Genomic DNA, 23,874 nt, shown 5'->3' on the forward strand with positions numbered 1-23,874 from the left:
TGAACAATGAGAAGAAGAAAAGCCGTGCAGCATCAGCCAAACTCATTGAAAACGATCTTCCTCCAACTTGTATTTGGTTTAGCTTACCTCACTTTTTTGACTGTGGAATTTTGTCACATTCCTTCGCGTGTTCATGAACAGACACACTGCTTCACTACAGTACAAAACTACAAATACAAAACACCTCTCCACCGGCCAACCAGAATTCAATAAAGTCGCTGCCACGAAAACGAAATATGTCTTCTTTACCATTTCAAGCAAAGCACAGAAACGAACACGAGATGCTTCAGAACAAGTAAGGAATGAATCTCAACTCAAGCTCGCAACGCAACGCAACGCAAGCAAGAGAATCCATGAAGATGTCGTTTTTATTTATCTAGATTGCACTGTACAAATAGTCCTACCCAACGGAGAAGATTGCGTTTAAACTAAGGTAAAAAGAAAGGTACACTTGAGAAGTACTACTGATTTGATGAAGATGAATCAATTAGCCTTTTCAACACAGCGTATAAACACAGTTTCTAAATCTGGTGGGTTGAAGAACTGACGAGTCCCACGACGGAAATTGAACTTGGAAGAAGGTTTTGGCTTCCTGGGAGCCGGCGGGCAAGTGAATGTGGTCGGGAGTCTGGCTTCTTCGCTCGTCGGCGTCGTGCAATACGCGTCTGTTTCGTCGCCATCGTCTTGATGAGGCGTTTTGTCGTTGACGACAGCAGCGGGGATGGTGTATATGGGCTTCAACGGCGGTCGGAGGGAGATTCCGGCAAGGACCCATTTTCTATTATCAGAGTCAAAGGCTGCGGCTCCGTCGAGGTGCGCCTTCTCGGAGAAACCCATGGCGGCAAAGAATGATGTTGCAGAGCAGTGAATGAATAAAGGAAGGGTTGAAGAAAGTGAAAGTAAAGAGTTGACCGGTGAGAGGGGGAGGAGGGTGGGAAAAGGGAGAGAGTGAAAAGGGAAGATTGAAGGATGGTTCAATGGAAGAGTTCGAATGAAGATTGTAGAAGCAGAGGGGACACACAGAGAGAGAAGAGGAAGGTGGAGAAGGGGCTTATATATAAATGAAGTGGAAAAGAGTGACGTTGAAATTGGCGCATGTTTTCAACCAATGAGAGTTGAGAGTGAGAGAGAACCCGAGGCAACTCGTGACGTAACCAAACATCATTACCTGTTTATTTTAATAAAAAGAATATATTAAATGGAATTTTGAATCATGCGAGGTTTTTTTTTATTAAAAAAAAAAAGAAAACAGGGAGAATGTATCTTCATTTTGGCCTTTGGGATATTCATTATTCAAATTCCAAAGCCCGATCTGATTTTAAATACTAAATCAACTTGTTTGCTATAAAAATTACTTTTGCATCTTAGAAAATACAGGCCTACCCAAATAAATGCAGTTAAATTAAAGCATTAAATAAAAACATAAAATAATTTTTTAGTTTTAGTTTTTAACTTGAAAAATTATTATTCTTTTAATTAATGAGAACATAATTAAAAATTTTGGATATTTTTAATAAATAAAATAACATCATAACTTTTCTTAATGCATGGAAAAAATGTCTCAAACACCTTATAAAAAAATTTAAAAGGAGTATTATTTAAAAATTAATTTGGGTAAATAAATTTAAACTGTAATTGAATCAAAAAATATTCAAATTTAATACAGTCAAATATCTATCTAAAAATGTTTTAAAATTTTATTTTTCATCTTGAAGTTGTTTAAAATTATTTTTCAAAGGTCTGTTTTTTTTTGTAAAAAAAAAAGCAGACGGATATTTAATTTAGCAATTTTGTCGGCCAGTAAAATTCAGTGCAGAAATTGGTAATTGCGGGCAAAAAAAATGTAAAAGGGGCACAAAGGTTGAAGGCAAGACGAATGGTGCCCGTGAAAACAGCTGACCGACGGGCAGCACGCAAGAAGGATGAAATGAAGGGAGGGAAGAGAATAAGATTGACTTGGATTTTGGCGCCAAAATTTTAAGGCTTTGGGATCGCCAACTCTACCTTCCTTATTTTATTCTTTAATTTTTGAATTAAAGCCTTTTTTTAAAATCAACTTTTTTAACGAAAAGACCTTTTTGCCACTCATGATACAATGCACCTTTCTTTTCCTTTTCAGACCTTGGGTTATATATATATATATATATATATATATTCTCCAGATGTTCTGATGAACCCAATGAGTGCCAAGCGTAGGATTGAGGAATAAATAATTGAATAAAATATGGAACTTACTATACATCAAACATAATCTTCAGTACTGATTTGATGTTATCATTGAGCATTTGTTTAATTCTATGTACTTGTGATAATTAATAATTCTTAATACTTAATTATTAGAAAGTGGATAGGATTTGATTCCTAAAACAGATTTGATATAATTTCTTTTATACAATTATTTAGTATTTCGTGCTATTAGATCAAATTTTATTTTGTTTATTAAAAAAATATTAGATTTTAGTATTACAATGTTTAAATTGAAACACTATCATTATTTTTATTACACATTGATACAGTAAGATCTTTTTGGTACATATTTAATATAACCGTATAACTTTGAATTTGTAAGTTCCTTTTTAGGTAATATCTCAAATTTGGATTATAAATCATCACATTTTTTATAAAATGAATCATAAATATTAATTTAAATAATTATAAAAAAATTTATTTATAATTTAAAAGTTTCATTTAAAATATAAATATATTATTTGTAATTAAAATTTTTAAATTTGTAATTATTTGAATATTTTTAATTTATTTTTTAACAAAATTTTAAAAATTTAATTATCATTGATTTAATCTTGTGAACTTGATTCATTCTCCCGAGTTAAAATTTAAGCTAATTACTCCCACCCTTAAAAAATATAAAGATTTTTTTTAGGTGAAATGTTAAAAAAATATAAAGAATTTTGAATCTTTCACAATGTAATTAATAATTTATTTAAAAAATATCTTTAATTAGAGTTGTAACTAATAAAATTTTTTAATTGAAGCATCCTATTAAACAAAGTAAAACATAAAAAAATGTATACTTTTACAAATAATTAATTAATTTTTTGAAAATATAATTCAATTAAAATTGTTTTATAATGTCAAACGAGGGAGCAAGTCTTCTTGTATATGATGCACGGCAACAATTTTATATCTCCTCTCATTTTTAATGATGTACATGATGCTCCTTTTCTATACTGTTATCTCTCATGAATTGTATCATAAAATAATTTATTAATTACAAAATACACACGTGTATATTCCCTCTATTAAAAAATATAAAATTTTTTTTAAAGAATTAGATGTTAAAAAATATAAGACATTTTTAATTTTTTGAACTAATCATTACCTTTTTTTTAAGTACCCCTATTGATAATAATTTCATATTTGTTGTGAGGTATTTAATAGAGATAAATATAAAAAGATAGAGTTAATTTAAAAGTAGGTAACTATTTTATTAAGAGGTAAAGTTTGGTTAAAAATTATAATTATACTAAACAAAATATACAAGTTTATTCTTGCAACTAAATTGAGCTTCCTTTCAAAATCACGCTAAAGAATTTGAGCTTTAATTAGCACAATGTTCGAATTGTTTTACTCACATGGTGACAAATTTCTTTCTTTTTTTATTTATAAGAAGCAGGCTTGGCCAATAATAAAAATTATAATCTAAAATTAAATTTATTAATTAATCAAAATGTGAACCTTTCCCCTGCTCCCTGAAGTTATAGAGCACATTATGTAGCTCACGTTAAATAAAATAAGAGTAAATTAAAGTTGACAATAATTAATTAATACTACCGCCTTGATTTCCATATATAAGTTTATTGATTAATCCCATGTTTTTTTTTTTTACAAACTTAATGCCATGTTTTTTATTGCATAGCTCTTAATAATTTGTTTAGGTAAGCATAAGGAGTAGATTTTGTCAATAATAAAGATTATCTCTCTCATCGAAAGTAATATTTTCTAATTAAATTATTACATATATAGAGATTGTGATTTCAAACCTCCAACCATGTACTTATTTAAATAATGATAATTTTTACCATTCATATTGACTTTAATTGGTCATAATACGTAATAGTTAATATCACAATATTATTGTCGTTTTCTTTGTAATTATGATCTCACATTTCAAAGCATATTATTGATGTTGTTGTATATTTTACTTCCATCTATGATGAGATTCTTGCTTCAAGGATGTAATTGCAGACTTGTATTTTTTTTTTTTTTTAATCTTGAGTTGGGATATTCTTGTAAACTCAACAGCATCTCCAATGTTTTACAGGCAAAACATATTTAAAAATTCTTTTACTTTCAGACTTCCACTACTTTTCAATTTATTCCAATCCAGTTGTTCAACTTTAATTTAAAGTGATGAAGCCTACCAACTACAAAGCATTATTTTTTTTTTTTATAATCCAGGAATTTATCCTATAAATGTTGTTTTTCACATGGTTGGAATCTTTCTTCAATCCCTTAGCGTTTGGTTGTCCAGTTGACCTATTTGTTGGTCAATTAGATATAATGTGATTATTAATGTAGGAAAAAATTGTGTTAACATATGAAATGGGTAAAAAAAAAAAAAGTGAGGAATGATCAATACGATACTTAAACAGCTTTTCAGATTCTAAAATATGCAACCGAGTTTTAAGACATTTTAAAAATTTATATTGATAATTCTTGAAACTCAAATCCATGCCCACTTTCAATTTTTTTTAAAAGAAAATCACTACAAACTCCCTCAGATGATTCTGAATTTCTATTTACATAAAGTTTCATGAAATTTATAAATTATCCTTAAGTTTCAAATTTTTATTTATTATTAAATTTCATGCATAAATACCAAAATATTTTTATTCTGCTGATTTCTTTAAAAAATCAACCCATCCACTGCCAATTGCCGGAGCTATAATGGCCGGTCGGATGATGTTGGGGACTGTTCGGACCAGCGACAGGTGGTGGATGGCTTGACTATTTATTTTAAAATAAAATAATGATATTTTAGTAATTATATATTCCCTCTATTAAAGACATTTTTTAATGAGTTAGATGTTTAAAAATATAAGATATTTTTAGTCTTTTGAGATATAATCATTTTTTTTTTAAAGTGTCCCTATTAATAATAACTTTATATTTATTTTAAAATATTTAATACAGGTAAATATAAAAAGATAGAGTTAGTTAGAAAGTAGATAACTATTTTATTAAGAGTAAGACTCGATTAAAAATATTTTATATTTTTTAACAAAAGATTATAAATTTTTTTGATGAGATATACATAAAATTTATTAATAAATAAATAATTGGGAATGTCATAACAAGACCACTAAGCGACATTCATTACTCCGCAATCTGCATGGCAAAATAATTTTGATAGTGCTTGCAAGAGCGAGGAATCTAAATATAATTAAAATTTATTATAAAAATAAAATTATCCCTCCTATATACATAAACTCTCTTAACAACAGATTTTGATTTAAAAAAAATCAAGTTATGTTTTTCTTTTAATGACAATTAATTCTCTCATTAATAATTTTAAAAAATTAACTTGATGATAAAGAGAAACAAGTGTTATAATTCGGTGAACAAGTTTTCATTAAAAAAATTTTATTTTTATTTTAACAACAATTAATTTTTTCATTAACAACTTCAAGATATTAACTAAATGATTATAGAAAAAATGTTGTAATCTAGTGAATAAATTTCTATTAAAAAATAAATTTCATTTTTATTTTAAAAATAATTAATTCCTTCTTCACAACTTTATATATATATATATATATATTTGAGTGATGGTTTCTTCTCACAACAAATTTTAATTATATTTAAATCTATTGATCCTGTGAAGAAAGATAAGAATTATTTGATCTGCATAGAAATAAATGGTATTTAATGATCCTAAATTGTGATTTGAGTGTAATTTATTCATTTTCTGGGATCTTTCTAGTAACTAGAACCTTACAAGAAACTTTGCAATGATTTTCTCAATTTTAAATGCTCAGTACTTTCTCCCCAATTTTTTATCCAAATTTTTTTACCCCACTGGATATATTGGTTCCATTCAAATTCGGAATCTCTTCACTTCTGTTTCTTTTATTTTTTTTCATTTATTTTTTTCATCTTTACTATTCATTAATTTTATTATTTAAAAAATTATTTAATAAAATAATTTAACTGATAAGAATTGAAAAAATAAAAAAAATGAAGGAAAAAAAATGAAAGACTCTTCTCCATGCCATTAGCTGTGATGACCGGAAAAAGCAGTTCTTCAATGTGTCGTCCTTCACGCCAAATGACGTATTCCATGACCAGAGCACAGAGCAGATACAGTATCTAGAAGGAAGAATATCTGTCCTAAAAATCATGACCTGTACAATCCTGTTTTAACTGTATTCAAATCTATTTCAGGCCGTAATTTTCGACGCTACAATTTATTAAGATTTAAATTTGAGAAAGTGACAGAAAAATCTCATGAAATATATAAATAATAATGAATTTTCACAAAATATGTTAATTTATCTCAAATCCTTTCGAATTTTTTTGACTAATATCTTTCATGAAATGATTATAATGACCCTAATTTAAAATTAAAAATAAATGGATTAATGATTAAAATATTTGTAGAATAGGACTTGTTATTTGCTACCTCGTTTTTGTCTCTGTGAGAAGAAAATTAGTTGTTACTTAAAATACAATAGTTGTTGATATTTACAATAATTAGATTTTAATGATTAAAAAATTTGCAGAGGGGAGGTTGTAATTATTTATTCCATTTCAATTATTATTAAAAAAAATAATTATTTAAATTAAAATAGTTACTGATATTTATAACATTTGAACTTTAGTGATTAAAAAAATGAGAAAATCATATCTAGGTCTTATAGAGAATTTATTATCAAAAGTTCTCATGAAATTCACAAAATATTTTTAAATCTCAAATCCTGTGTATTTACAATTTAGGCAAGGACATTTATAATTAGACAATAGACATTTATAACTTGCAAAAGAAAATGACAAATTATAATAGCAAGTTGTAAATGCCCGTTGTCTAATTGTAAATGCCCTTACCCAAGTTGTACGTGTATAAAATTTGAGACTTGAAAATATTTTGTAAGTTTCATAAAATCTTTTGATAATAAATTTTTTCTGTGAGATCTAGATGTAATTTTTTCTTAAAAATATGCAGAACGAAATTTGTCATTTGATATCCTATTTTAGATATTTCATAAATAAAAGTGATCATTACTTAAATTAAAGTAGTTATTAATTTATACTTGAGGACATTATAGTCATTTCATAAAAGACATTAATACCATAAAGGTCTTGAGATTTGAAAAATTATATATTTTGCAGGAATTTATTGTCATTTGCATATTTAAATATACTTTTTTTTTTGTCATTAACTTCCATTAATTTTGTAGCATGGAGATGAGTTTGGAGCCTTGGGTATAACATTAACAAGTCTAGTGTACTTTTTATTAAGATAAACATTAAATATGCTTAACGTTTATGTATAATTGATTCAATCTACGCATGAAAATGAGTCATTTAAAAATGGAATAAGAAATGCTGAAGCCTAAGCTTGCTATACAAGTCTAAATATAATATGGTCTCGCACTTTGGAGTTGGTCCATGGACACCATGAACTCATCTATCATCTCATAGATTTGGATCACTAGCCAATTTACACAACGGTCCAATCCCTTCCTACCAACTGAATTTAAGAATGAGAACTTTCACGCTTAAAACTTCATTCAATCTCTATTAAAATTAGAAGATGCTTTTAATTACTTTAGGGGAATCAAAATATAACAACTAACTCATTTAATATGTTTTAAAATGAAAATTTTCCAACTTTACCCTTTTTAAAAATAAGAACAGAGATACACATTATATGATAAGTCATAAAATTCAATTTACAATAGAGATAACATTGAAAAATGATAATAAATTATTCTCTCTGTATCTTATATTAAGGATCAAAAAACCTTTCTAGAAAGTGCCCTATGATAGATAGAGGGACCGGATGGAGTATATATTTTTGCCACACCATTTAAAAACTCTGCTAGAGGCCAGACTCGCTTGAAACAAAATACACAGTTGACGGATGATAAAGATGATGAAGTAGTAAGAGAATCATTGCCAACAGATAAAGGTTGCCTCATGTAGTGTAGAGGAGGTTAAGTTTTACAAGTGTATGAAAAGAAAAGCTTACTGTCACAAAAGATTTAGTGAGAGATTTAATACAAATTTTCACAATGATATGCTTGATTACATCCTTGAATAACCTCTATGGTCTTCATACTGCTCCATGAACTCATCATTGAACTTCTTGAAGCTTGACATAATGCCAGGCATCTCTTCCTCTGCTGGTAAAATTGTTGTCCTCAAATGGAAGACCCTATCATGAGTTAAATAGCTTTTATAAGAAACAGGGCAACAGTGGAATCTCTCTTCTTTATTCATAAGGCTTGTTTTAGAAACATGTAATTTGTCACTAAATCTACAGACTTTATAGTAGGAGATTTTATTATATACCCTTCTGATCTTATTTATAAGTTACTTTTAATATGTTTTATCAGAATCAAAGAAAACCTTACAACTCATTAAATATACATGCTTTAGTAGTGCACCTTCTCTTGTTATCATTTAATGGAGGGTAAAGGAGAAAATTTGTAATAAAAATTTAATGATATAAATTACAAATAGAATTAAAAAAAATCTCCTCTCTTTGCCTTATAAATAAAATTGGAAGGAGTGTGACCGCGGAGGACTAATTCTGTGCCGATTTCATAACTGACAGTTAAATCACATTTTCACTTTAGAAGACAAGTAGGTACACGAGAGATGTGAATAAACACAAGCTAAGCATACATGGTGTTGAAAATAGTGGTAGGGATTACTATCTAGACCACTTTGTAATGTTAAGAAGCATTTTATCTCAACTCAAAAGTTTGAACTTTAAGTAAAGCTTTATGGTTGGTTTTATCAACATCTTTATTAGAGGAAAAATAGAGGTAAAATATAGAAAAATCTGTACCCTTCTTTCTGCCCGAATCCCGAACCAGGAACTGTGGATATGCCAGTGGCTTCCAGAAGCTTGAGACAGTAGAATACATCTGGAACCTTTCCAGCTTGTTTTGCAGCCTCTATTGCCCTAGGTGGCAATCTAATTTGAGGGAATGAATACATGGCACCTGAACACAAAGGTATTCATCTACGTATTAGCTTACCAGGCCAAAAAAAGTTTCTGGAAGTATACATTCATTTGTGTACAGTCCATATTTTTATACATTCATTTGTGTACAGTCCATACCTTCTGTGAAATTACAAACAACATTTCTGCAGCTGTTGAATCCATCAGTCATTAACCTTGCTCTTCTCCTCAGTGAATCAAGTATTCCCTTGCTGCATATTTTTATAATAATGGTCAGTTCATAGCTTAAAGAGGCCATTATGTAAATGTCTTAAGACTTTGGGCAAGTGGCAATCTGCTTCCCATGTTCATATATATTGAAAGAGAAAATGAGTCAACATGACAAAAATATCAACATCTAGCAGCTTAGTTTAAGCATAACTTACCCTTCCCTAACAAATTGTTCATAAGAGATGTCACCGGGTTTGGGCGGGTTGACCATCAATCCCATCTGCAATGCAAGGTGGAAATTGAAGGAAAGGAATGGAAGGGAGATAAATGCTAGTTATAATGCGAACAAATACTGAATTCATAAAGAAATATCATAACGTTAAACATGCAGCTCCGACTCACAAATATCTGTGCTGGAACATTTGGACTGAGTGACACGGATGCAACTTTATAAATCTCATCCACTGTCTGCAGAAAAACAAAAAGGAAGAATCAAGGAAAAAGTATCAGCAGTGTAGATACATTGTAAACTGAAGGTAAATCTTACATTAAAGATGGAAAGTCACTAAAGAGTCAAATAGGGCTATCCTGGCTCTTAAACGCTCTGAGCTTTTAGAAAACCAGGCTGTACAAGCCATTTCATTATGCTAGACTAGTCATTTTAGGGCTGTGGGTTGACCATATGAGTTTGAACTTAAGGCCTTGTCTTATGGGCCAATTCATTCTAAGTTTTACAGATAGCGAAGTTGCAAAGTATAAAAAGAGTTATTAAAAGACAAACCTCTGGAGGAATATTGGTCATTTCAAAATATCCACCCCGCTGTCCGCATTCACCCCAATATCCTTTGGACACAGAATGAAAAGAGACAAGCTGGAGTTCCTTGCTCATAGGTGGCCCCATATCCATCAAAACCTACTTGTGTCAAATGAATATTTAGTATTTGCTCAATTTAACATCAGAGGCAAAACATGAGATTAGCATGACAATGTATACCTTTTTAGAACTGATGAAAGGTCGTTCATCCTGATATATATTCTGCTGGTAAACCTCATCTCCAAGCAAGACTAGATTTTCTTGGTAACAAAATTGCAAAATCTCTCTTAGATTAGCTTCATTAACGCATTGACCAGTTGGGTTTCCAGGGTTTATGATCACCATTGCCCTTACCTGATCAAATTTCAGTTTTTATATTTAATTAGTATGATAAGGAATTACATAAAAGGATAAGAGGAGATTTTGATAAATCAGAAGCACTTGAATTTAATGTTGAATCTTTGAATCCAGTAGACTGGATCATCATGAAGTGATTTGGTGACTGAAAAGTCACAAGAAACAGTAGAAACATTTTAGAATTGCACTTGAAGAGGTAATTCATAAATGAACCATTTATGTTTAGTGTCTTTTCCCCTGCCTTCTCTGGTGATGAAACAACCAGCCCAGTCATTTTGGGTTGTCATTTCAAGAAGAACAAGAAAACTGGATTGGGAAACAAATGAATTCACTATGAGAAGGTTCATGGCCTTCATATCAACAAGTCTGTGAAACACATACAGTTATTCCTTTATAGCGAGCCTGTGAAACTGCCTGACGAAGTTCATTAATATCAAGACCCCAATTTGCTGTCTCTTCAAGGTAGTAGGGAACAAGAGAACCACCAAAGAGAGCAATTGTTGCTGAGTATAGTGGGTATTGTGGGACAGGAACCAAAACCTGGGAAAAGAAAGTGTCGGAAGATAGTTTGAAATGGCACTGTGAATACAGGAAACATCAAAAGAGACATGCTAAGAAATAGACCATATGCATTACCCCATCTGATTGACCTCGGATGATAGTATTTAGGATCTGCATCACACCTTTGCTGGCACCGTCAGTGAGATATATAAGCTCTGGATCGCTGTCAATTAAGCAAGAAGTAATTAATCCATTACCTAACAAATAGCAAACTAGACTTGAGAACCCCTAAAAAGTATGAAGCCAAAAAAATGGAGCTAGCACGGAGGATAATTACCTAGGATAACCATCACGCCTTTGAATGAACTCTGCCACTTCCTTCCTTACTCCTGGAAGGCCTCGGGAGTCACTGTAAGCACCTAGAATATACAATAAGTTCTACAGTTTTTTAGTGGAGGTTTGTGTCAAAAACAAAATTCCTAACACATGAACCTATTAAGAGAAATTGAGAGAAACTCAATGGTATTGGTAATTAAGCCTTTCATTTGCAGGCAAGAGCTTGCTTAACTATGAAATTCCCCTATATTCTGCTAGTGCAACCTAATTTCTGAATCAATTTCTTTTTCATTTGAGCTGAAAATTGATTTATGATCCTTGGGCAAGGAAAATGAAGGAAACTTCACAGGAAAAATTGGATAATAGATATAAATGCTACATTAGTTCTAGGATCATACTGCAGCAGTGGGTCAATAAATCCAGAATTCTTACTAGAAATAAAAATACATTGAAGAAAATTATAGAATCTATGTTCAGCACACAATGTTCACATTGGCTCCAGGATCATTATTTGGAAAATTGCTTTTTAACTTGTGAGGATTTTACATTTTTTTAAGAAGTTGAAAAATGCCAGTTATCTGAATATCACAGAATTTTTTCACATGGGTTGTTTGTAATTGAAATATTAATAACTTCATAAAGAAATGAAGATTTCCATGCAAGAATTTCAAAGATAAACAGATTGTATAAAACTCTAACATGCTATTTTGAATATACAGTTAGGCATAAAATATTGAAAAGTACTTAAGAAAACAATACCTAGACCTCCCGAGGTCATTGATAGATAATGTTTAGCTCTTGCAATTGCATCTGCGGGGAACAGCAATCCAACATTGGGATCATCTAGTAAAAATGGAGCCTGGCACAGAGCAACAACCTGCAACAGCAGAATTACTCTGGTTCAGCATAAGTAACAAGTACCAAAGTCTGACACTCTAACTATATAATTAAATAAGAAGTACGTTTAGTTCTTGATACCAAGAAAACTACAAGATAGCAATTGAAGGAAGAAAATATGGTACAAACAGTGGACCTGACGAGGGAAGGTCAGAGGTCTCTGTCCTAGAGCCTGAGGGTTGCCAACATTAGTGAATATAATCTGCCAAAATATTTAAAATAAGAGGAGTTTATATCCATTAAGATCATTTTATCCAAAAGCTTAAGTTTGCTCAAGAATATGATATACTCTAAACCTTCTTCCCTTCTTTCTGAAGCTCAGAAGCTCGAAGATATAATTCACCTCTAACAGCATATTGAGCTCTCTTCACATTTTCATTAATAGACTCATAGTCTAAGGGTCTTGGAGGCATGGTGGAGTAGAAGACTTCTTGCAGATGTCACTAGATAAGAAGCCAAAAAAATTGGCTACAAATAAAGCCCGCTGCCAACCTGATTGATTTAAAGCTCATTGGGGAAGAAAGGTAAAGAAGAAAAGAGCCCTCAGATAAAATATATTTTTTAACATGTAAAATGTTATAATTCAGGAACATGCTTAGTGACAGAACTCAAGCTAATTGGTGAAGTAAACATGGGAATGCAAGATGCAGAGTTTCATGATTGGACTTTTATTGAATTTTATTCTCTTTTCAAATCACAGCATCATCAAAGATAAGAGTTTGCTATGTCTGAAAACGAATAGTACATTCAATTTAGTGGAACAAACATAACTGTAACAAATTAACAATAACATAGAAATTATATGATTATTTGAGAGCTCAAAACGCTGGCTCATGAAGTTGGATAAAACAAGGTTTATACAAGTTCACATCAAAGTCTTATAATTTAAACATGGGACTCAAGCCCCATATTTGCAACCAAGTCATTACATTTCCCCATGTCCTCTAACTTGTACATCTCATTAGCTCATGAGAGGAAGAAAGAACGAGGATGAACTCATGACAGGTAGTGCAAGGCCTTTTTTACCAAGATAAAAAACGTAGTGTGTCTTTATTCAAAACATGTAGGACTTTCAAATTAGACACGACACAATACTTCACATATACTAACTCCTATTTATGAAAAAACAGCTTACAGTTAAAATATAAATTGGCCCGGAGGTAGCATATTAGACATCTTAGAATTTATCACGTTGTTGCATACATGTTAGTATTGTATCCGCTACCTATATAGGTATACGTGCTCCCCTGCCATGGATAAGAACTTCTGGGAGAGTTGTACCACAAAAGCCACCTTAGAGAATCCAAATTTCATTCAAGACTCGATCGAATCCCTAAAGTCAAGTCCCATATAGTCCCCGTACCTTCCATACAAGACTCGTCAGAATCCCATAGGTTATAGAAATAAATCCCATTAGTTCAGATATACTCTACAAAATAAACACGGAGAAGGTAGCCCTTTACACGTTAATATTATAGAACAGACTGAACTCGTCAAAATTTCACTTTTCAGATTGAACCTATAACAGAACGACGGTACATGACTTCGATGACATAATTACATAATCACAGAAACTAGAATATCCAGTACACAATGATACGCGCCCAAGAAAATGAAAGTCAACCCATAACAGAGTTCAGCCACTCCAAACCAGAATCCTGAACGAACCCTTCAAGTTTAAGAGAACAAAATACAAACCCAGTTCAAGGAAAAGGCAAAAGGTTTGCTTCATAGCTTTCTCACAGCAAAATGTTACCTGCGAGGTTCGCTTAGAGTCGCTTGTAATGTCCAGCAAGAAACCCAACGCAGTAGTATAGAGCGTTGTTATGCGTGTCTGACGGGAGAGAGACCTTTTTCTATTTGTATAATTGAGAAAAAAGAACGTGTTTTTATTTGGGAGTGGCAGTAAGTGTACAAAATTTGGCAGAAGCAGAACCACTGAATGATTTGAATGGATTATTGGAGTCTCTATATCAAAATGGAAGGGATAATGCTGGAGCAAGAAATGTGGCCAAAAGTCTCCTGAGAGATAAAAGAGCCATGGCCTCGCTGCTCGACAAATATTTATGTCACTTTCTCTATTAGAGGAGTGGCTCCTATTTGTTTATCAGCTTTTCCTCTCTGCACAAAGCCACAAACCAACTGCGGCTCAGCTTTTCTCCTTTTTAAGTTTTAACCTTCCCCGCTCAGGTCGTGACTCGTGAAGATGAAGAGAGCAATTTTGCTTGTGCCTCTGGCAGGATGAAGAGAAGGAAATTGATCATGTAAATAAAAATCCTCATATACGTACTTCTTTTATTCAACTATATAAAATATTTTTAATCAAATTTTATACTTTAATAAAATAATTATTTATTTTTAAATTAATTTTATTTTTTATATTTTTATTTAATAAAATATTTTATTATAAAAAAATAAAAGTTAATATATTTAGAAAAATACTTTTTAAAAAATAATAATTACATTTAAAAAATTAAAAATATTTTATATTTTTAAATTTTTAACCTTTTAAAAAATGTTTTACATTTTTTAATGAAGATAATAGTTATGTGTATTTTTAATTAAATCACAAAAATTTTTATAGAGCATTTATTTTGTTATTAATACTTTAAAATCTCTCTGCTTAAATTTAATTAAATAAAAATATATTAAATATATAACTAAATAATTAAGTTTTTTTATTATGTGTAAATTATGTCATTTTCTCTCATACCGAACGAAAGTAAAGTGATGAGTAGATGACCCACGGGGGACAAAATAGAAACAAATTAGAAAATGAAATCTGTCTTTGCTCTTTTCTTTTTTGAAAAATAACATTTAGGAACTAAATATAGGATAATGATATCTTACAACTCTTAAATTTTAAAATGTCAATTAAGAATTTTCATTCATTATTACTTCACTGCTGTTTTAAATAAGTCAATAAGCAAAAATGTTTATATTCACGCAGAAGTTGATTTTTTAAAAAAGTTTCAATCAAAATTATTTTCAGTTAATGAAATTTTTTAACTTTATTCTTCTAGTATTTTCAATGTGAATATATTATTTTCTTTCGACTTAGCATCTGCAATTTTCAAAATTAGACAATGAATATGACAAATAATTAGTTGGAAATTATTTCAACTTATACCGTCAGAACTTTCAACTTAATTTCTAGAATGTCTAGGTTGGATGTGTATAGGGGTATTTTTCTCAATTGGCATGTTTTAAATGTCAGTGAAAAACTAAATTTCTTGATTGACATTTTGCGATTTTAGAATTTTAAAATATGATAATTTTTTTATTAGGTCTTAAAAGTGTCATTTCCCATTTTTATCCTCCAAAAACATTCATACACACACACATTATTTAAAGTAACAAGTCATAGAAATATACATACATAGTAATAACATATATTATCGATGGGTGTTTGATTCAATTGATGGAGAGAGTTAAATCAGTTTAGCCTGTGATATTGAATTTGCGTATATAATAAGCAGTTATATTAAATAAATATATCTAAGACATTTCCAACGCACTTGTAAAGCTGTTGTTGGTAATAACAATTATACACATTGAGAATACTGAATGATAGAATAGGGGGGAAAAACACACACACACAACACCATACATCTAATAAAAAAGATTCAGTAGTCACAAATTCCCAATACCTTGCAAACAGGTCTTTTGAGTAACACGCTATTAACAATTTTAAAAAAAATTACCAAAATACTACACAGTGAAGACTATTTATCAAGATTCTTCCATGATCTGCTCAAGGGAGACATTATTTCTCTCCTCAATGGTTTCGGAGAAGCATCAGTTTCTGTTAAAAAATATTGATGGCCACTTAATGTCTTCTCTCTTCTTTTTTCTCTTTGATAATCAGCCACTTAATGTCCTTTTTAATACTTTATCAGTGGCGACTTTATCCTTACAACTTTTTTATTTACTTATATATTTATATATTGATCTTTTTATTAAAAAAAAAAACCAGGATACTATAGATAATATCGATGCTCATGTATGGGACAGAGGAGGATCGTTTTGCGTGCTAAATCAAGATTGCCTATATGAGAATCAATTTCATCTACCTGATAAATAGTTTTGCATATATTATGATAAATTTATTTTACTTGTATAGCATCTTACTCCAAAAAACCTTGCAACATCAATCATCTACATCACTTTGTTAGCGTTAGTGGATTCATACCAGTTAAAAGCAAAAAAAAAAAAAAAAAAACACAAAATACAAGATGTGAGGGTGATGAGCCCAAATCTAATAAATGAACACAATCTCTTCTCAATGAACTAAATCAGAAATTAAACTTTGTTTATTCTTCTAATTAGTTCAACCATGTTAGTCAAAATAGACCATGTTTGCATAATTCCATTCGCGGGATTAAATAGTCCCAATGATTGCTCATGGACTCATACCAAACACAAAATGGGCTTTCTCAATAAGAACCTCCCAATACCTGCGACCAAACAGGCCTACGAGTAAAACGTGAGTAAAGATTAAAAGAAAAAAGAAAAGAAAAATCCAATCCCCATATAATCAAAACAAAGCTTCAATGTGTATGAGCAAATCCAGGAAGAAATTACAAATCTTTACAGTCTTTTCACGAAGAACCGTCTAACACGAGAATATCCAAAAATTGACTGTATGAAGTTATCACCAAAGAAAGAAAAAAAGATAAAAAAAGACTGTACGACGTTTTTAGTACTTTATGACAATGCTACCTGGCAGTTCATTAAGGCTCAAAACCACTCGTGATTCCTTGTCATGAGGTATATCTATACAAAGGGTAACGTGAAGTACAGAATGACGTGTTAAAGAACTGAGTCTTTGTATCTCTCACTTCCCCTTCCCTTTTAATGCTTCCTTTCCTTCGTCCATATTTTGGATTAAGGTTTATCCATCTGACAATTTTGCTTCCTCTTCCAACCATGATCACCATATCAAGAGCATTGCAAATGACATGTACCTCTACCAGCCGGGGCTAGTTTAATCCACTTTGTGGGAAATCTTAATATAGTTTAAGAGCCGTTTAAGAGCATTACCACTGTCAATGGCCTCTCTTGCTCTATCTAGGGCCACGGATATGTCTTCAGCACCATCAACTCCAAGCAAGTGGTCCACCATACCAGCGTTTAAGACAATTCGATCATATGCTGGACCCTTTTCTCCACCAAGAGCTGCTAAACCCAATTCAATGTTCTTCGAGACCTAAATTTTCAGAAACGATTAGAAGTCATAGGCTTCAGCACTTATTCTAGCAATTAGGAAACAGGCAACCAAAAAAAAAAAAAATCAGTCTAAGTATCACAAATGGCTAAGTTCAAATTATACTGGTCAAAAGACTCAACCTTTTGGGCTACTTCATATATTCTTAAAAAATTAATAATAATGCAGGAATGCGCAAGGGGTTAAGGTTGTTACTAACATAGTGATACGCAAGTTATGGAATAAAATAAGTACATTGCAATTTTCAAAAATTATACTTGCTGATTGTGGAAAGAAAGCTCACTGGACAATACCTCGCGGAACTATATTATCGCTCAGAAATGGAAACCATCTGTTTATCCATATAACATTTTTTTAGTTCAATTTCACGCAACTTCTCACACGTCACAATTAGTAACACTCCCATATTTATGCAGACAGGGGTAGGAGACAAGTTAGAGCACTGAGAAGCATATAACAAGTTCAGTCAACAAATAAACAACCAAATGCAGTTGGATGATCTGGAGACCAGGAAAGGTAACAAAAGAAAAAAATTGGCAAGCAAAGCAAAATTTTAAACACACTGCCATGGAAAATGAAGTCTCTCTGGGGTCATTCCATAAAATTGGAACAATTTAGATGCTAGGGAAAATGAAATATGGGTAACTTCTAGTAAACACCAGATGAAAGCATAACATAGAATGGAAGAGAGACAATAATCACAAAAATAGATTAAAAATATATAAAGCTTAGGATGTGTCTAACCAAATGGCTTAAGTTATTTTGGTGAAATAGATTATCCTTAAGCATATTTAATATAAAAAATTTAACATGGTATCATGAGCCATTCAATATATATATATAGAGAGAGAGAGAGAGTGAAAGATGGGGAAAAGAAAGAGAGAGATCAAAAAGAAAGATAGGAGAAGAAGATGAATAGATATAAGGCCTCTGAGATTAAAAAAAAAGTACAAGCCTAAACAAGAAGAAGGAAAAAATGAATAAAAACAATTGAGGGGGAAAAAAAAGAAATGTAATAGAGGGAATATTAGAGATAAAAAATCAAAAGTCTCACATCTAGAAGATAGAAGATAGATTAATAATATATAAAACTTAGGACGTATTTAACCAAATAACTTAAGCTAATTTAATAAAGTACACTACCCTCAAACATACTTAATATAAAAAGTTTAACATCAAGAACTCTACCGATCTATCAGTTCTCGGAGTATCTGTTGGTTGAAAACCATAGTCTTGGGCATTGACCTCAAGAGTAAAAACTTGACGTGAGACTCCTGCAATAAGAAATATCAATGTTTTACATCAGTCCACTATAAAGAGTGGACCAAAGTACCATTAAGCCAAATAGTATTCTGAATAGTAAAAATTTATCATCAAGTTAAACATTTAGAAAACCAAAATATATATATACATACATACATACAAACAGGCATTCTAATCAATTAGTATTTCAAGCCTTAAAATAAACATGACAACTAAACGATTCGGCCCAAAAAAAAAAAAAAAAATAAACACAGACCACCAAGTTCAGATGTAGATGAAATGTTCAGCGAGCGGAACCCTGAACAATAGTTCACAGGAAGTCCTTTAGTTGTGCTAACTGACCTCAACCTTGTTGTCATTGAGAGGGCACCTTCCTCACCCTGCAATTTGAATATCCACAGTATATGTGAAGTAGCTTCTTTTGTAAGGTTTTTTGATATATTAAAATGATTTAATCATTTTGAGTAAGAGGAGAATCAAATTGTTTATATACTTCAACAAAAAGTTTATTCATAAAAACGCTATATGGAAATGCTCAATTCATGATATATTAAAGGTGAAATCCCAACCTTCACCACCAAACCAGAATGAACACCCCTTCTTTTCATGAGCATTAACAATGGCTCTTCATAACCCTCATGATAAAACCCAGCAACAATCGCATCCCTGCCACGAGCCTATTGAAAACCAACAAACATATAAACAAATGGTGATATTTTTCAGAAAGAAGGAAAAACAAGCCATGTTTTATACCACTTTGGTTTATCCAATTCAGTTCCTACTGTCAGAATTCACAGTCAAAATATTTTATCTTGATCAACCCATTGCTCATCATTTTTATTTTCCAATGTTAATTATTAGAAACCAAGTTTTCACAACTTATATACTCTCTATAAAATGAGCTGACAATAAAGAAACTAGTGTCTAAGCTTGATATATTTGTACTGTGCTTGATTTAGAAAGTATGTCGACCCCAAGAAGCTGCATCAATGGAGAAAAAAATTAAGGATAATCCGAATAGAGTAAGAAGGCTGCTAAGGAATATTGAGGAAAGTCAAATGGATCAAGAAGAGTTTCTAAATTTTAATTTTTTAAAACTGAGTTTCCACAATTTATATAGTCTAAAATAAACTGACAATGAAGAAACTGGTAATTGAACTTACTATAATAGTATTGTCCCAGATTTAGAAGATATTTCAACACCAAAAAACTGCATCAAAGGAGAAATTTTAAGGGAAGAGATTGTAAATGCATTTTGGAAACATCAGAATGCTATTCCCTCTCAAATCCTATGTGTTTTCTTTGGTGATCGTCTCTTTAGATTAATGATGTTTCTTATTTTGTTTCTCATTTTTTGCGATTGTAATAAGGTTTTATAATGCATTTGTTTCTCTGTTTTTATAGTTGTTTGATCAAGTCATTTATTGTCGGTTATCAACATCTATGTCCCCCTTCTTTACACCCAAGGATTTTGCTGCCTTATGGCAGCTTTATTTCAGGAGTTGAGTGGCAGGATTATTGCCATATATATCTATATGTTTTCAACTCATACCATAAGCCCATGAGTAAAATAAGAAATTTTGTAGTAACTATTTTCTGGAAATTTTCATTGAAAGATCAAATTTATAAAGGAAAAAAAAAAAGACAGTGTTACTAATTACTAAAGTTGACTAGCAAAACCACAACAAAAGAACTATAGTTATATAATATGCATTTAAAACCTTGCCTGACAATGCTTTCATGTCTTAGCTCTGTTTACAAATACACAAGAATTCTGGCCATCCCAAAAAAAAGGACTAAAACCATTGTATATATTGAATTTATCAATATATGAATGTCAAAAACTAAAAATGCATAGCCTTTAACAAAATTATATCGATCATGAAATGTGTCAGTAATAAAGTAATTTCAAAATGCCATCATTTGCCACAAAACTCTACATGCTTGGTGCAGCTAGAAATTAGATGGTTTGCTATGGCTAGAAAGCCTCGCAGAAAATGTTATACAATAGAGAACAACAAAGAAAAAAAAGTAGAAAGTTGCCAGCATCACAGCCAAAAGAAATACTGATCCCACCTTTACAAGTTGCTGAACCTTTTCAGTTGTTGCAAGTGGAGGACGTTTTTTTATGTGCTCCCTCATTCCGATTAATGAGTAGCTGCAGAAAACGATTAATGAGTAGCTGCAGAAAAGACTTGTGTGTTCAACCATCATCTTAAACACAATCCTTATGGCCACACACACGGAGACAAGCATACCACAATAATCTTTGCAAAAATAGCAATTTAAGTTAGCAGAATATGCCAGATATCCACAAGTAGTTGAATAATCCTGACAGGTCTCAAAAAAAAAAAAAATCCAAAATTATCTTCAAAATTTTAACTATGAGAGAAGAAACTATCAAAACATAGTCCCATAAAGGTTTTTGACATTATAAAGCTAATGCCACTGATCACTCATTAATCTACACTTTCATCACTAGATGAAGAAGACACACCAGTTAATAATTGTATAATGATTAAGTAATCTTCAAACTACATTTTCAAAAATCAACCACAGAGACACAAGTTCTTGAAGTGCATGCATTCTTCTTGCAGGAGGATAAGACCAGTGTCGCTATACAAATGAACAGCACAGACAAGGGTTATATTAATAAAGTTGGCCAAATAAACTTACAGAGATGGGTGAGCTTCACGCTGACTTATATAAGCAAAACCAACCTCTTCATCCTGGAAAAAAGCCAGCACAAAGATATAATATACGGAGGCTGAAAGAAGATAATGAGAAAAACATTGTGCTACATATATTGTAGGGATCAAAGAGACCTCAAGAAGTTTTTTGGCCTGCAATGGGGATAAGTGGGTATTAGCCCCCATATACTTCAGCATTTGCTCTTCATTAACACCCCCCTGAAAAACAAACAACGATAGTGCACTCGTGAAATAAGAGGATCCTCAATACGAAACATGGCAAGTATAATTAGATATGAACTATAAAAATTAATAGCAAAATGTTCTTCAGCATCAGCACACGCAGTAGTCAGTTCTGAGGAGAAAATGTCAAAAATAGAATGACTGTAAAAACATCCTGGTTTTGTGATAGAAATAACAAACTTGAGATCCTAAGAAGGAGCACAATAAACACACAATAGCTCATCAAAAAAGAGAAAGAAAGAAAGAATAAACACACTTTAGGTGGCATCCATTCTACTCCGTGAAGCAAGCAAGATTCTCCATAGCAGGATCTAACAGCAGAGACAAATAATGTGCTCCTGAAGAATCGTGTATTTCCATCATAAGGTTCACCATAATGTGTCAAAGATGTGACATCAGCAACAGGAGTGGGACCTAGAAAACAAATGAAAACATTAACGATCGGAAATGCGCTGATAAAAATTCAGAATGTGATGATTGAACTATAGTCAAATTCAAGTTGACTAATGAGACTAAAACTTATACCATTTTCATCATCAAATGCAAGACAATATGCTTTTAGTTCACGGTCAGTCTCCCTGTTCATACGTTGACCAATTAAAAATGCTGATAGCAATGCATCACTTACTCCTTGTGATTCTCCTCCATCCTTGAAGGGAAGAACTTCTCTTAATACTCCTTGGACTTCCTCATATCCAAGATGGCCTCCGGCTAATACTTCCCTGAGAGCACCAACCAATCTCATTTCACTTGTGCTATTTCCAACATATTGTGGTCCAATAGAACTTCCGACCCCCATTATGGATCCTTCAGGATCAGCTATGAATATTACATCAGATGGAAGCACTCGAACCAGAAGCGGCCAGAGCGTCTTCATCGCCCGCGTTTCTCCTTCACTCCATTGGGTTGCTTCAGGAAAGGCATTTGCACGGATCGTCATGCCAGCAAAAAATGCCCCAAGTTGTGCTCCAGAAACTTTATCTTCATCTTTGAGCTCTCCCCTAGCTGAGATCAAAACACGCAAACAAACCAAGCTGCTTTAATTTTAGAGAGTAATCCATCACTCGATAGTCGTGAATAACGGGAACGAAGGACATATATTAAGTAGATGGTATGATGACCTGATCTTAAAATTGTATCGAGAACCTTAAAAGCCTGATCCTCTCCAAGCGGCCTGGTCTGTGTAGGCCCAGTACAAACCCTAGCTTGAGCTTCCAAGACTGTTTGATTCGGTTTCGGCAATGCCGAACTGCGATACGAAGAAGACAAAGCCGGATTCCTAATATCAAATTCCGTAATCCCTAATTGTTCGATAATGGCCGAATCCAATGTAGCTTGTACTGTAAAACGAAGCTTTCGTCCAATCCACCGATCACGATCTCTGATACGGAGTTTTTGAAATGGCTGAACCCAGGCATGAGTGAAGTTTCGCGTTTTGCTGGTGAAGATCATATGAGAATGGGAGAGAGAAGGTTCTGAGTGAAGCACTACTTCCATGGTGAGAACTTGTTCTAACTTCTCTGCTTTTGCCTCCTTGGATATGAAGCACAGAAGAGGAGAGGAAACTAGTTCAAAGCGGGTTCAGCACGCTGACCTTGAAATCATCGGAATATTCTTAATTCTGAGTACTCCCGCCAATAAAATATATATATAAATATATAAATTATATTATATACTCCTTCCATGTTATAAAATATTTTTAAATAAATTTTTATATATTAATAAATTTTATTAAATATATTTAATAATTATAATTTTTTAAATATTTATTATTTAATATAATAAAAAAATGATAAAAATTAATTATAGAAAGAAAAAAATAATATTAAAATTAAATTATTTAATAAAACATTAATTTATTTAAAATATTTTATATTTAAAAAAAATTTTAAAATATTTTATAATTTAAAATAAAAAATAATTTAAAAAATTAATTATTCATAATAATTATATTTAAAAATAAAAAAATTAAATTAAAATATACTATATTAATTAACATAAATATATATTACTAATTTTTTATTAATATAAATTATGAGAGGTAATTTAAAAAATATATAATAAATATTTATTAAAATATATAATTTTGTTTATGTAAAAAAATAAATAAAAATAATAATTTTTTTAAAAAATAAAAGTAGAGGGAGCATGTGTTTAGTCTCTGTAGTACAGAAGTTCATTC

General features: G+C 31.4%; 3 protein-coding genes across 7 annotated transcripts; all 3 read right to left on the reverse strand.

The window, feature by feature from the left end:
• Window positions 1-347: 347 nt before the first annotated feature.
• Window positions 348-1,034, reverse strand: LOC129284466 (cyclin-dependent protein kinase inhibitor SMR8-like). Its single transcript, XM_054919957.1, has one exon. It carries the CDS (start codon window positions 835-837, stop codon window positions 484-486), a length of 354 nt encoding a protein of 117 aa, XP_054775932.1. The 5' UTR covers window positions 838-1,034; the 3' UTR covers window positions 348-483.
• Window positions 1,035-8,103: 7,069 nt separating this feature from the next.
• On the reverse strand, window positions 8,104-14,373 carry LOC129322369 (glutamate--glyoxylate aminotransferase 2). Of its 3 annotated transcripts, none has more exons than XM_054968694.1 (15): window positions 14,026-14,373; window positions 13,495-13,632; window positions 12,566-12,761; window positions 12,406-12,471; window positions 12,132-12,249; window positions 11,374-11,455; window positions 11,172-11,259; window positions 10,917-11,075; window positions 10,359-10,532; window positions 10,146-10,277; window positions 9,767-9,832; window positions 9,580-9,644; window positions 9,314-9,405; window positions 9,038-9,194; window positions 8,104-8,398 (listed from the first exon to the last, which is right to left on the reverse strand). In XM_054968694.1, exons 3-15 carry the CDS (start codon window positions 12,680-12,682, stop codon window positions 8,269-8,271), a joined length of 1,446 nt encoding a protein of 481 aa, XP_054824669.1. In that variant the 5' UTR covers window positions 12,683-12,761; window positions 13,495-13,632; window positions 14,026-14,373; the 3' UTR covers window positions 8,104-8,268. The 3 variants fall into 3 exon arrangements, with proteins under 3 accessions (XP_054824669.1, XP_054824670.1, XP_054824668.1); XM_054968695.1 differs by having other exon boundaries at window positions 13,473-13,632; XM_054968693.1 differs by lacking the exon at window positions 13,495-13,632 and having other exon boundaries at window positions 14,026-14,372.
• A 2,407-nt stretch (window positions 14,374-16,780) lies between these two features.
• On the reverse strand, window positions 16,781-23,290 carry LOC129323124 (uncharacterized). 3 transcript variants are annotated; one of them, XM_054969696.1, is made up of 10 exons: window positions 22,814-23,288; window positions 22,218-22,697; window positions 21,949-22,106; window positions 21,585-21,668; window positions 21,436-21,488; window positions 20,836-20,941; window positions 19,329-19,436; window positions 19,016-19,139; window positions 18,685-18,770; window positions 16,781-17,478 (listed from the first exon to the last, which is right to left on the reverse strand). In XM_054969696.1, the coding sequence occupies exons 1-10, from the start codon at window positions 23,187-23,189 to the stop codon at window positions 17,257-17,259; spliced, it is 1,797 nt and encodes a 598-aa protein (XP_054825671.1). In that variant the 5' UTR covers window positions 23,190-23,288; the 3' UTR covers window positions 16,781-17,256. The 3 variants fall into 3 exon arrangements, 2 of the variants coding, with proteins under 2 accessions (XP_054825671.1, XP_054825672.1); XM_054969697.1 differs by having other exon boundaries at window positions 20,836-20,917; window positions 22,814-23,287; XR_008596363.1 differs by having other exon boundaries at window positions 17,339-17,478; window positions 19,102-19,139; window positions 22,814-23,290.
• Window positions 23,291-23,874: the final 584 nt, after the last annotated feature.

Source organism: Prosopis cineraria, unplaced genomic scaffold, assembly GCF_029017545.1.
Source record: "Prosopis cineraria cultivar Desert tree isolate PC_DT_omini unplaced genomic scaffold, ASM2901754v1 PC10, whole genome shotgun sequence".
NCBI lineage: Eukaryota > Viridiplantae > Streptophyta > Magnoliopsida > Fabales > Fabaceae > Prosopis > Prosopis cineraria.

What these genes read in the sequence shown, in the direction of transcription:
- LOC129322369 (XM_054968694.1), bottom strand. Translation starts at nt 12,682, where the DNA reads ATGCCTCCAAGACCCTTAGACTATGAGTCTATTAATGAAAATGTGAAG. An exon ending in CTCGCTATAAAGGAATAACT is followed by an intron (nt 10,533 to 10,916) that starts GTATGTGTTTCA and finishes AAATTTGATCAG; the next exon opens with GTAAGGGCAATGGTGATCAT. An exon ending in TGACCAATATTCCTCCAGAG is followed by an intron (nt 9,833 to 10,145) that starts GTTTGTCTTTTA and finishes GTTTTTCTGCAG; the next exon opens with ACAGTGGATGAGATTTATAA.
- LOC129323124 (XM_054969696.1), bottom strand. Translation starts at nt 23,189, where the DNA reads ATGGAAGTAGTGCTTCACTCAGAACCTTCTCTCTCCCATTCTCATATG. An exon ending in AGGTTCAGCAACTTGTAAAG is followed by an intron (nt 19,437 to 20,835) that starts GTGGGATCAGTA and finishes GGTTTTCAATAG; the next exon opens with GCTCGTGGCAGGGATGCGAT. An exon ending in ATCTACATCTGAACTTGGTG is followed by an intron (nt 18,771 to 19,015) that starts GTCTGTGTTTAT and finishes TTCTTATTGCAG; the next exon opens with GAGTCTCACGTCAAGTTTTT.
- LOC129284466 (XM_054919957.1), bottom strand. Translation starts at nt 837, where the DNA reads ATGGGTTTCTCCGAGAAGGCGCACCTCGACGGAGCCGCAGCCTTTGAC.